The 12,545-nt window shown below is 38.9% G+C and overlaps 1 protein-coding gene across 3 annotated transcripts in view; it reads right to left on the bottom strand.

The window, feature by feature from the left end:
* Positions 1–705: 705 nt before the first annotated feature.
* plxna2 (plexin A2) overlaps positions 706–12,545 on the bottom strand; it is a 225,150-nt gene continuing 213,310 nt past the window's right edge. For all 3 annotated transcript variants that reach the window (XM_053482589.1, XM_053482588.1, XM_053482590.1), the window contains exons 27-32: positions 11,655–11,754; positions 8,501–8,691; positions 7,647–7,816; positions 7,306–7,518; positions 5,933–6,083; positions 706–2,848 (exon numbers count right to left, since the gene is read on the bottom strand). In XM_053482589.1, coding sequence (XP_053338564.1) covers positions 2,753–2,848; positions 5,933–6,083; positions 7,306–7,518; positions 7,647–7,816; positions 8,501–8,691; positions 11,655–11,754 — 921 coding nt within the window. In that variant the 3' untranslated portion in view covers positions 706–2,752. The remainder of the gene's footprint in view (positions 2,849–5,932; positions 6,084–7,305; positions 7,519–7,646; positions 7,817–8,500; positions 8,692–11,654; positions 11,755–12,545) is intronic.

Raw genomic sequence — 12,545 nt, 5'->3', positions numbered from 1 at the left:
CTGGAGCTGGAATGGACTTGTCTGTCTGACAAATAAAAAATATAGGAAGACCTTTGAAGCAAGCTGCGCTTCTGTATCACCTGATGTCACTGGAATATGACATGTCTATGTGTGTGTGTGTGTGTGTGTGTGTGTGTGTGTGTGTGCGGGTCTCAATGAATGAAATTCACATGCTCAAGTGCATTTAAAACGCCTATATATGACTATATACAAATGGCATTCCTGCTGTGTCTCTAACATGCTGTTGCTTGACAAATTAATTCCATGTCAGTCATGTCAGTCGTCTTATTATTCCTCACTCCCTCCTATTTTTTGATGTGCGTTCCATGTATACTCTATTTTTTTTATCTCCTGATCTTGGTGTGCACATGACTAGCTGAGATCAAAGCCACGCTTCAAAGCCGTGGCAGGAAACTGAGAGTAAAGCCCCCCTGTCTCTCTATCCCTTCTCCCCAATTTCTCTCTTTCTTTCACCTTTTCTCATTTTTATCCTTCCCAAACACTCAATGCAAGATGGGCCAAGCAATAAAGCATTGTGGAATGTCAGTGCTCTCTGAACCTTTCGTTCGTCTTTTATTTTAATCGGCTTTTTTTTTATTTTATCAGTCTCAATATTTTCATCTCTCTTAAACTAAATGAATTTGCCAACGCTGGGAGCGAGGAACAATACAGAAACAAAAGGAATAAACAGACAAACAGAAAATGGGCTTTAAATCTGCTTATGAGGCTTTAAAAGTCAACACAGAGCGCACAGATTCGGTTTTAAAGCAGAACCAGGGATCGGATTGACCTTAATAAATAACTTCATAACATTTTTTACACGGCTGAAAGACTCGTAAAAAATGAAAAATGATGACAATTCCGGGCATAGGTTTTGGTGTGGTATGCAAATAAGTTATCTTAAAGGCCACCCCCCCTCCCCCACCAGCACCACACACACGTACTGTACACACACACACACACACATCCTGTCACCACTTATGAAGTTGTCCATCGTTCCGAGCTTTAAAAAAAACAGCTCTACCTAGAATCATGCATTATAAATTAAAGCTATGTCATAGTTTGTTCATGCATGCGGTTGACATTTTGTCATGATGCAGAAGGGAAGAAAAGAAATACACACACACACTCTCACACACACACACGCAATCCCAATTCTTTTCAAACAGCATGAGGAGCTCACTATCTTTTCGTACCGGTTCTTGGCTTCAGTGGCCAGAGGAGATTTTTTTCTTTTTCAGTTCTTCTCGAGTGCCACTCTGCTGTCACTGTTCAAGTTTTCAAGGGTTTCCTACCTTAATAAAGCATTAACCGTTTCTGACATTGATCACTGACCTTTTGGCACTTTATCATGACACAACGTCCCAGTTAGTTTAATGCTTTGTGAATGTAAGCTTAGCAGGATGGGACGCTCAATCCTCAGTTTGCATCTGAGCCAGCCACATGCACCACTCAAGTAAAACCCTTGGCACTTGAAAATATGAACATATGGAAACAAAGACATTATTCTTCCTTCATGAGGTACTCTATAATGCATGCAAAATACACACACATTGGACCATAGGTAATAAGTAATACTGCCTGGTACTGAGGTTAACTGACCTCGAGTCAGTGCTCTCCTTCTAAGGAATGTTCCTCCACTTATTAGCTGATGTAAAGGGCTCTCGATGCTGCTGTCTTGTTAAAAATCATGTCAGGAATTTGTCCGAGTTGAAATCTGTGTTATAACATATTTTGAAAATGCGATTAGGAATGAAGAAGTTGACACAGCGCATCAGATGCCCTTTTGGCCGTTATGCCATAGAAATCAGTTCAACTGACCTCCTCTTGTTTTTTTTCCTTTCTAAAGTACAAACAAATGGATGAGACAGAGGAACGTTTGTACATTCACAAAGGCTCACGTGTAGAAAACAGGACGTACAGACAGAGATTGCAGGGAACTCTAATAAGTGTTAAGCCAGTCTCGTAGCGTTTTTTTTTTTTTTTTTTCTCCACGGGGGAAGTGCAGTCTTGAAAAAAAAACACCAGAGCTGAATGGATGAACAGACATGCTGGTCAAACTTTGACCCTTTGAACATCAACAGTTTGATGAGATTTTGGAAAAACGCAGCTCAAGAATCCTAGTGGAGTCCACGTTCTCGGATATACAAACGTTGTGATCACATTATTTTGATGACTACTGATGTCGCTGTGCCTTTAACAATTTGGCAGCACAGGATCGTCTACACAGGATAAATTAAATAGAAACAATAATCGTATAAAAATAAAATTTTGAAGTAAAACCCATCCATTGGATATCGAGGCATAATATATCCAATGCGCTCTCTTCTGTTCTTCTATCATGCCACAAGAAAAAAAAAAATTACAAAGAGGTATTGTAGCTGTAGTCCCATCACATCTGCCAATCGTGGGTATAAAACCAACGAAAGACTAAACGAATAAAAAAAAAAAAAAAACATGCATGATGCTGCTAAACGCTGCTGGAGCCAGCATATAGTTTCAAGCAGTTTGAGATCTTGAGTTGACTCCTTTTACAGATTGGAAGGCAAAAGTAGATGGACGTGCAGATTGATTTGCGGAGGTAACCGTTTTTGACCCTTTTCAAAAGAAAAAAAACATTTAAAAAGTTGTCAGAAAATCCTAAGTCAGCTGTATCCAGTTTCCACTCGAATCGCAGGACCAGGTTTTGGGTAAAAGGATTCATGGCACAGAGAATCCGTCTTCTGTTGCTCTATCCGTGTGTGTGTGTGTCTCAGCTCTCCAGGGACATAGCAGCAATCAGTTGGTCCACCTTGTAGGCCAGCCTCTGCTTCCTAGCCTGCTCGTCCTGCTCCAGCGCCGCAGTGATCTGGACACACAAAAATAAAGCGCTTGTTAGCATGCAGACCATGTCTCAGCTGATCCAGAGAGTTTCATTACATGATCAAACGGCACTTCATTGCTGACTCTAAGGATAGAAATCAAGCATCAGACAACAGTCCAGGCAAAGCGCCAGAGGTCAGTTAAGGAAAATAATTTCCAAGCATGAAATATTTAGTCAGTCTGCTTTCCTAATGTCTTTTGAGTTTGTATGTGTGTGGTCTTGGTAAAGCCTTTACATTAGGTGTGTTTTATATGGTCCATAATATTCCATTAATAAAAATGTGTCATGTAACCACCTGAATCAGAAGAGATTGACCTGATCAGGCCAGATGGGAATGAGAGGCATGATCTACCGTAAATCTTTGATTATCTGTTTATTAGGTAAATATTAGCCGTGTAAACCCTATCTGTTGCTGGAGTAAATAAATTAAATCTGAGCATGTTTGCCCCACAAAGAGGTGACACGTGATGTGAAAAACTTCTGGGGAAAAAATTGCTTTCATTCCTGATAGGTGAGAACAACTCTCTTCCACTAGTCTTTACTTCAGGCTCTAATCCATTCGGCCTCTGGCAGAGGAAAAGACAATGATTGGATTCATTCCATATGCAGTAAAGCATCTAACCAATCAGAGATGAATTGTTATAACTAATCATAACACCGAAGGTGGAATTAGTTGGAAAAGACAGAAAGACTGTCCTAACCTAAAAGTTGGAAAAACATTCTGTTATATTTCTGAAAGATTAAACACTTCCCAGGGGGCAGAACCACTCTGTGCAAAAGCTTGGGCATGTAAACAGCAGATCAGCATCCATGTAAGCAACTCAGTTGGAATCTCTAATTTTATCAATCAGATTCAAGAAATATTGTTCATGTAAATGTAGATATTGTAAAATTGACAGATTTTTTTTTTTACTATAAATAGTTCTGAAATCAACAGGCTTTTTTCCTTAGACACATTAACATTAATTATCAGTTATATACCAGTGACAGCATCATAGACACCCAAGGCTTACACAAGGCCCGCCTGATCCAGTCCAAAAGGAAGGCATTGCAACACTTGTTGTTAATGCTGGTGATAATAAAAAGGTACCAGAACATCCAGGGCACTACTGCTCCCCAAGCACAGGGTTCATCAGGCAAAGAAGCCAAGGTTGTTGACCTGCCCTTTAAACTTCCCAGATCCCAATTTCTTTCCCGATTGAGTCCTTATGTAATGCATCGGACAAGCAAGTCCAAACCACCCCGCACCCCAAAGGATCTGCTGCCAAAGTCCAGGTACCAGACACCACAGCACAACCCAAGAGGTCGTGTGGAGTGATGCCCTGAGGAACAATATTTTGCGTTGTAATGTTATGTCTGGTTGATGTATGATCTCCCAGTTTAAAATGCATTTCCTCTTCCAAAAGCGACAATTCAGACAATCGCATTTAAACGTTCAAAGATGGAGTGATAAGATTTTAAGGTCCGCTGTGTTCCCATCTTGTTAATTTAAAACGTGTTGCTCATACGCATGTCAGGGTAAAACATCACAGCATGTTGTATGTGACACTAGGAATCCATAACCTACAAGCTGTGAAAGCCCTGTAACATTGTCAGAACACAGCCATGAAAACACTATTAAATATAGCAGAACACTGTCAAAGCGAATGTAGGCCATGGATGGAAATCTGACACGTCAGAATCTGGACAGTGTCGGATGAACTGTCTGAGACTTTAATGCATTTTAAAATGGCATTAAAAGGAAAAAAGTGTCAGTCTTCTTTTCTCGAGAGAGATCAAGGAAATGTCTTATGGTTTCATTTCCCTATTAAAAAATTTATATATATTTTTTCTTGGCGGAGTTGAGTATAAAGAGTGTAGAGGTGAATCACGAGCTCGCTCTTTGAGCTCTCTGTCAGAATTACAAGATGTCTTCATGATCAGGGCCTTTTAAATCCACCCTAAAGAATATGATTAATAGGAGCTGCTTTGTCACAGACCCAAGATACCGGACATCCGATTGTTGTGCGTATTTATAGTCGGGTAACACAGACCGACAACGTCTAACAATGCCCGTAAGCGAGCAGGTGTTAAAAGCTAGCAATAAATCCTATATGTCTGTATTTGAAGCATTCATCCTGTCGAGTTCTTCTTGCACACCGTTCTTTGCTCTTCCCGCCGTAACACACTTGATTTAACTCATAAGGAATCGGATGGCTGTTTGATGAGATGAATCATACGTGTTAAGGAAGCGAAATCACTAAGCTGTACAGAACGCCAGGCCTGGGAGTGGAGAAAACGATATGTATTCCTCCACAGTCAAAGAAAAGTTTCTGCACCACTGCTTCCACATCACTGCCCCCAGCACTTTGATTTACATGAAGAGCTTGTTACTGTCTCTTCCTTTCTGTCACGCATGTACTTATATTGCAAAGCTAAATGCTCTTCAGTGTACCAGATGCTGTGACTGCGTGGTGTTATACGGAACAGCATTCTCTATATACAGTGCACACACTTTATGACATTTTTATTGTACTGTCTACAGCAAAATAATTAGAAAATAACATGGAATTTGGAAAAAATATCATCAGTAGTACTTTGTACATTTCATCTACAAACCATGCGCTGCTTAGAGACTTGCCTCTATTTTCACTAACCTGGTTACTGTTACTTTGTTTTCCATTTTTAATATCATTTTTTCGCACAGTGAGCAGATCTGATATACACATGATTACATTTGCACAGCCATGCCTGTGTATAATAAGTTCATCAAATCCTCTTGTACCTCGTAAAGTTTGCATCCTTATGTATAAGATATGTGAAAGGGAGTATAAAAGTGCAGCCACGACCCCTTTTACCGCAGCAGAATGTGGAGGTCAGAAGGCGTCAGAGCTACGCTGCCATTATGAGTGAATGAACGTCTTCAACGAGGACAGCGCTCTCGAGTAGGAGAGCCTGATCAGGCTGTGTGTAATCTTCCTCATCACAGCTCTATTCATCCGCTCTGTTTGCTCTCTTGCTCTTTCTGTGTTGTGTTGTGTGATATGTGTGTGTGAGTGTGTGCACGGGTGTGCATTTGCTGTAGCTCACCTCTTCGCTATACTTGCTGACGTAAGAGTAGATCTCATTTAGAGCACTCAGCATGTTAAACTCGTGGGAGTGGAGCCGCGCCTGCTCAGCCAAGTATGCGTTCATGTCCTGGTCGCTGATCGCTGGGAGTCGGCTTATATCAGCGTAGTATCTGAGGACAACAGTGACGGTGCAATAGTGATAAGCAGATCGACTTTTTATATTCTTGTATATGTAACTTTTGTCTGTATTCGGCAACATTAGGCATATTAAATTTTACACAAAACAATTTCAGAACAATGAGAAAAAAAAGATGTTAAAAATCCAAAAAGAACACAGAAAGGTGTTGTGTTTGTTGTTGTTTCTCAACCCTTTGAAATATTCCTAGAATGTTCTCAATGTTCACAGAACCAACAAATATAACTCTTAAAATATAACTCTTGAAAAGTGGAACATTTCAACAAAAAAGGAACCAAAAATCCTAACATTTTAAAATTAACATGTTCTGCTGATCTAAAACTGTTTGCTGGCAGATCACTCGTATTACTTGGAGGATTCTCTTCCTGATTTAGATGGATTTTTTTAAATTAACTTCTTTTATTTCTATCGCTTGCATAAATATTCAGAAATAGAGACCCTATAGATTTGCACTTCGTGAAAACTGTTAAAGATCCCATATTTTACTTTTATTTCATTAACAAGTTAGCACAGGTCTCAGAGCTCCCCCAAAGTGTTTCTGTTAATGCTTCAGCTGAGACCACTTTCAGATAACATATTTTTTTTTGCTCAACTCCCTCTGCTTCACTCCTCTTTTGAATGTGCCGTTTTAGTGTCTACGTAAATGATGTACTTCTGAGACACGCCACACTGAGAACCACAGAGCTGAGACAAGCCAGGGGAAAGTTTTCATTATACGAGGTCAAATTAGGGAGAAAAATGTAATTGGATTCTTTTTTTTTTTTGCTCTGGCCAACATAAGAATCAGGAAAGAACAAAAAGCAGGTAATGTATTTTTCTTCCTGTTTCTCTATTAGTTCATGCACATTGTAGACTTATCTTTTTAATGTCTAGAAAATAATTTTGCATAATAGGTCCCCTTTAAGCTTTATTCTAGAATTATTCACAGTAGGCTCACACTGAACGTGCAATACACATTTAATAATGCTTGTTTTTAATTTCTTCCAGCTGTATATGTTAATCCCTTATAATCTGACTATCCAGAATGTGTTCCTTGCCACTTTCATCTGATTTGGTTTCTTTGTTACCACGTTTATTGATAAAAGCCCTGCACAGATATTATTTATTTAAATCAAACAATAAGGTTCCATGACAGGTGGCATGCAGATGGTATGCAGGTGGTAACAGGTAAGGGGAATCAGTACAGTGCTTCTCACCTTTCTACCCAGTTCTTGTAGTTGGGGATGTCTTTAGCATAGAGCAGCTTGTTGGAGGGAGAGTCTTTTCCCAGCCTGTGTTCTGAAGTGGAACACGAATCCATGAAAGTCTGTGCCACCACGGATAAACATGCATCTGTGATGCTGCTCTTGTGAATGTCAAATACAAACTGAGGGTTCTTGATCACGTTCACCCAGAATCGTAGCGGAAGGCTGAAAGGAGAAAAAAAAAGATCTCAGCAAACCGATGGTCAAAAATTCATTCCACACACAGCTCGTGAATGACAGGCGTCTTACTTATGCACAAGCATTTGTTTAGAACTGCCTTGTTCTGCTCTTACCAGTTACTTTTCCAAGTGTGGCGAACATCCATGTCATGGATGCCATGCTTGTCAGCCTGCTCGTCCAGGAAGTCGAACATGTATTTGATAGCTAAAGGCAAGGCGCTGCCTCTGTGGACTGTGCTGAACAGAGTCTCAAACAGATCGTCCACAAACTTCTGCAGTGTACCCTAGATCATTACAGAAGATTATTACAGATACACACACTCACTCAGTTAAGAATAGCACAACCTGGAGTTTATTATGATTTACTACAGTATAAGAACTAGTTGTGCCAAAGACATATCAAAAGATATATACTAGCAATTAAAATAAGCAAAGAAACATTAAACAAGTGTTCCAACCAAGATGTAAATCTTTGTATTTACGGACTTCCTGGCAACCTCTCAGATTGTAATGTGTCTCTAAATTAATCCCTTATTATTGCCAAAGTGCTCTTGGAAAGTAAACCACTTAAGCCTAAGGACAAAGTGCTTGCAGAATACGGAGCAGAATAAACTGAGCGTAACAACTGGTCAAAAAAAAAAAAACAATTATAATAATAAAAACATACTGTATGTATATATGAGAGAGAGAGAGTCAGCCAGAAAAATAGTATGATGTATAATATATATTAATATAATATTTATGATATTATATAAACATATAGCAATTAATTTTTTGGCTGGTTCTGTATATATCTTAACAAGATGTTTATTTATCTAAAGTTACCCAAAAATGTTCACACCTAATTGGTAGTGTGTAAAGATTCAAAGGAGTAGAATCACAGGAATACTGTGATTTTTTTACTTCAAATTGACATGACTGGCATTTAAAAGGTAGCGATCAACCCATATTCCAAAATCAGTTGTTACCTTCGTAGCTAGCAGGCGGGTGAGGTAGATCTCAGACACCATCTTGCTGCCACGGTCGCCCTCCTTCTGGTCTCCGTGTTCATGGTTCTTGACCAAGTGCCACACTTTTACTCCGCTCTCCAGGTCTGGAGTGATCATAGGAGCCCGGGAGCGAAGGCTGTCTGGACTTCCGGTGTAGCGAAATGACGAGTCTGTAAACAGACAACACAGTGCTTAGTGCATGGTATATACTGTATGGAGCAGGGACATATTCCAGATAAGATCCACTTCTAGATGTCAAGCATATGAGCAAATTAATACATGAGAGTAGTGGCTGTTTTTTTTTTTCTCTAAAGGGTTGGTCTCAGACTGACCATTTTGCCTAATTAATGTTTCTAAATATCTTTAAAGGTTAAGCCAATTAGTCTCCGATTAGATTTATGTCTTCTCCCCCCACAATGGTAGAACTGTTTCTGAGGGCACGGATCAGTCTCTGCATCTCATGCCTTACCTAATACTTACTCTAGTCCTTAATAAAAAGAAGATGCAAATGCCCTCAGTGACACTTTTTTAATGTAATATTGTGCAGACTGCAGTTGAAGGACAACAGTTCAAGGATTTGGGAATAAAGGGTTGTGCATATGAGTGTGTGCATGCTGAGGGAAGAAGGATTGTGTATTAAAATCCATTCTAAGCTACTGCATACCGTATGTCCACCCTTTCGACGATTCCCAGCTTTCCTCTTTTTGGCACCAGTCAAGGTCATATGAGAAATGTGCTATTTTGGGTTAAGGGTGCTGGCATGCTAAATTCAGGTGAAATGCTAAGTGTTGAGCATTAAATTGATATGAATCAATCAGCAGGTGACTAGCTGCAGCTGTGCCGCACTGTGATTGATGGGCACTGCGGCTGTGAGAGCTGTTCTCTATGCACCTCACACACACGCGCGCGCACACGCATGCCCGCACAATCAAAAAAAAAAAAAAGCTCTGCTTTGCCTCCTCATAGTTCTTTTATGACTCTCTCTCATGACTAAAATATTCAACAAGCTCTTGAAGTGTCGCTTAACTTTACCGCCTAATGCCTAAAAGGCTGCAGGATGTAACAAATAAATTATAGGAAGAACTAAATAGTGTGAAGCTCACAATAATGGTCGCTACTCAAAAAAAAAAAGTCAAAGTCAAAGTTTGAGGCATGAAATAGCATTAAACAAGTGCTGGTTGAGTTTCTAATCTGCTCTCTTTTAAAATGCTGTTAAATGTCACTCTGTTTGTAAATGGTAAGGTGAGATAATTATGTCTAGTTCTCCTAAATGACAAGTTCATTCCCGGGCTCCGATTAACTGAAGTCTTTAATGTGCCGACTTGTAAGGACAGATTTCACACACATGCAGTGAGCTCAAGTTGGGTGACATATTTGAGCAAAGCTGTGTGTTGCTAGGTGACAATTCAGGCTCTAGCCATTCCAAGCTTTAATATTTGGCCGAAAATCTGTTGCGGCTTTCTCCCTGTGTGAAGTGATCATTTGCAGGGCATAATTAGCAATCAGAAAAGCCTGCAGCTCTGTGCTGGAAAACGAGAGAGGACCAGATGGGGAGCCCTGAGGCACTCCCTCAGAGTTGTGCTGAAGGGGTGGGGGGTGATATGGGGTGATGGGGTGCTAATGTGTTTATGTGTGTGTGTGCCTTTGTGCACAATACGGATGGCATCCAAAGGCAGCAGAGGTATCAGCATTCTTGGGATTTTTGGTAAATGCTATCAATTCTCACTTGCACACACACTCTCTCTCTCTCTGCCTGTAGCCTCCCCAGGGCTTGCTCGAGGCTGTAAAGCAAACTGCAGCATACACACTAGTAAACACTGTCACCAGGACCATCATTTAAAACTGCACTCAAGCAGGCATGTGCTTAAAGCAGTGTTATTGACCGTCTTGCAAAATTGTGGGTCAGATTTTTAATGCATTGTATTAAAGGTTTTGCATTTCTGTACATGATCCCAACTTAATATGGAAAACCTCAGTTTTAGAATTGTATATATATATTTTTTAATTGGTGGTGGAGAGAGGGTTTGGGGGATCATGGTTACCACTGGACACCAATGTAGACACTAAAGGGAGTAAACATGCACACTATCTTATTAAATGTAATATAAAGATTATAATTAATACAAAGTAACATTATGCTATAACATTTTTATCTAGCTACTATAAATTATAAACACATATGAAAAGAGAATATTTTCATATTTATCATAAGTAGAACAAATAGACAATAAATTAATTAGTGTGGTACAATTAAATCAATTTATCAATTTAATCAATGATTAGTTTGTCAGTCACACATTTAAAATTATTTAGGTAATTTTTCAAATGTTAAATGGTCCAAATTTGAAGATTTCCTTAAAACTATACCACAGTTTTTACAGAAAATATAAACCACTTGCATCTTTTATTAATGCAAGAAAATCTATTCTTTTTCTACTATTGAGTTTAAAGCAGTTGGTGCAATACCACAAATTACTGGACTGGTGTGATGGAGACGAAAACAAAATATCGCCTTGTAAGAGACGTGACATTTAAAAAATCAACAACAAAAGGAATGTGCCATTTCCATCAATATTAGTTATATTAAATATTTTTGAATAATTTAAAACCTGTAAGCAATATATCTGCTTTGGACAAATCAGACAATAAGCATTATTGCTAGCAATCGACTTGAATCAGAAATGGCATTGTTCAAAAATGTAATCGACAGTCTGCCTACAATTCACAGCTCTGTTATTATGGATCTAAACATCTTTCATGTTTGGTATTGGGAAAACAAAGAAAGAAAGTGTTATTTCTTTGATTGTGAGGTTGATAAAGGGAAATGCTTCAATAAGTAAACAAAATACATGTAAAAAAAAAAAATGTAAAAGCAAACTTCCCAAAACCTCTGAGATATTAAGAAATAAATCTCCTCAATGGAAAAACAACATACCATGGTGATCTATAAACCATGAAACCGTTTCAATGAGGCCCTCATATTTTGATCCTGGTTTCAGCTCTTTCTGTTAACGCACTAAACTGATGTTGAATGGCAGAACTGTCAGAATGTACAAATTGGTACCGTTTCCTTGATAATGGCATCTCATCAATGTTTATGGCTCCAAAAGGAAACAGATTCATTAACCCTTACCGTATCTGCTGATGGATGTGCGAGAAATGCTGGCTGTGGGTGGAATGTTGTAGGATGAGGTCTGCTTGGGAACCAGGGCCACTACAGAGCGGTCTGAGACCTGGACAAAGACAAAGACAAAGAATGGTCTGGTACTTCAGTGGATAAAGCAGCATTTTCACTGACTTAATGAAGCATAAAGAAAATAATAGCAAAACCATTGATACATGATATTAGAAAAAAAGCTAGCAAACACTAAGATAAGCTTCACAATTTCATTCCGCAGTTGCAGCACTTCTATTCAAGAGTCAAGAACCATTTCACGGTTACTGATTGCACAAACTGTCAGTGCAGTGTGAGGCAATTAGGAGAGTAGTGAGGCAAATAGTTTATCTGCTGATAAAACAAGTAAATGTTCCCTGCATACATTAGATCTGAGAAAACAGAAACCCAGTCAGACGGCAGCACAACCTCACTCAGAGTCCTCTTCATCCACATCGAAAATCCTCATGGGCTTTTAGAGGAGGAAATTTTACTTAAGGGATCTTTGGGAAAATTCGTACATTAATCAAGTATTATTGGGACTGAATTCTTGTACTGAAATAAAAAAAAAAAAAAATTCCAAGAAATGCTTTTTACTCATGCTTATACTTTTTTTTTTTTCATTTACCTTTAAAATCACAAGTATCAAGCTGCACAGGACTTTTATTTTTTAATCCTCTTTAATAAGATGTCTTGTCTTTTGGAAGTTCATACAGGGTCTCATTTGCCTCCTTCATTAAAGGTGCTGTATTTTATCAATTTTTAAGAGGTTAACACAGGTTTTGGAGCTCCCCTGATACGTGGGTATTAATGCTTCAGCTAAAATAACAGATAATGCATTTTTATCATAACTCAAATTACATTTGTTCT

The sequence above is a fragment of the Clarias gariepinus genome, chromosome 22, assembly GCF_024256425.1.
Source record: "Clarias gariepinus isolate MV-2021 ecotype Netherlands chromosome 22, CGAR_prim_01v2, whole genome shotgun sequence".
In the NCBI taxonomy this organism is placed as follows: Eukaryota; Metazoa; Chordata; class Actinopteri; order Siluriformes; family Clariidae; genus Clarias; species Clarias gariepinus.
The sequence above is the reverse complement of the archived record's forward strand: the minus strand, read 5'-3'. Positions and strand labels throughout refer to the sequence as shown.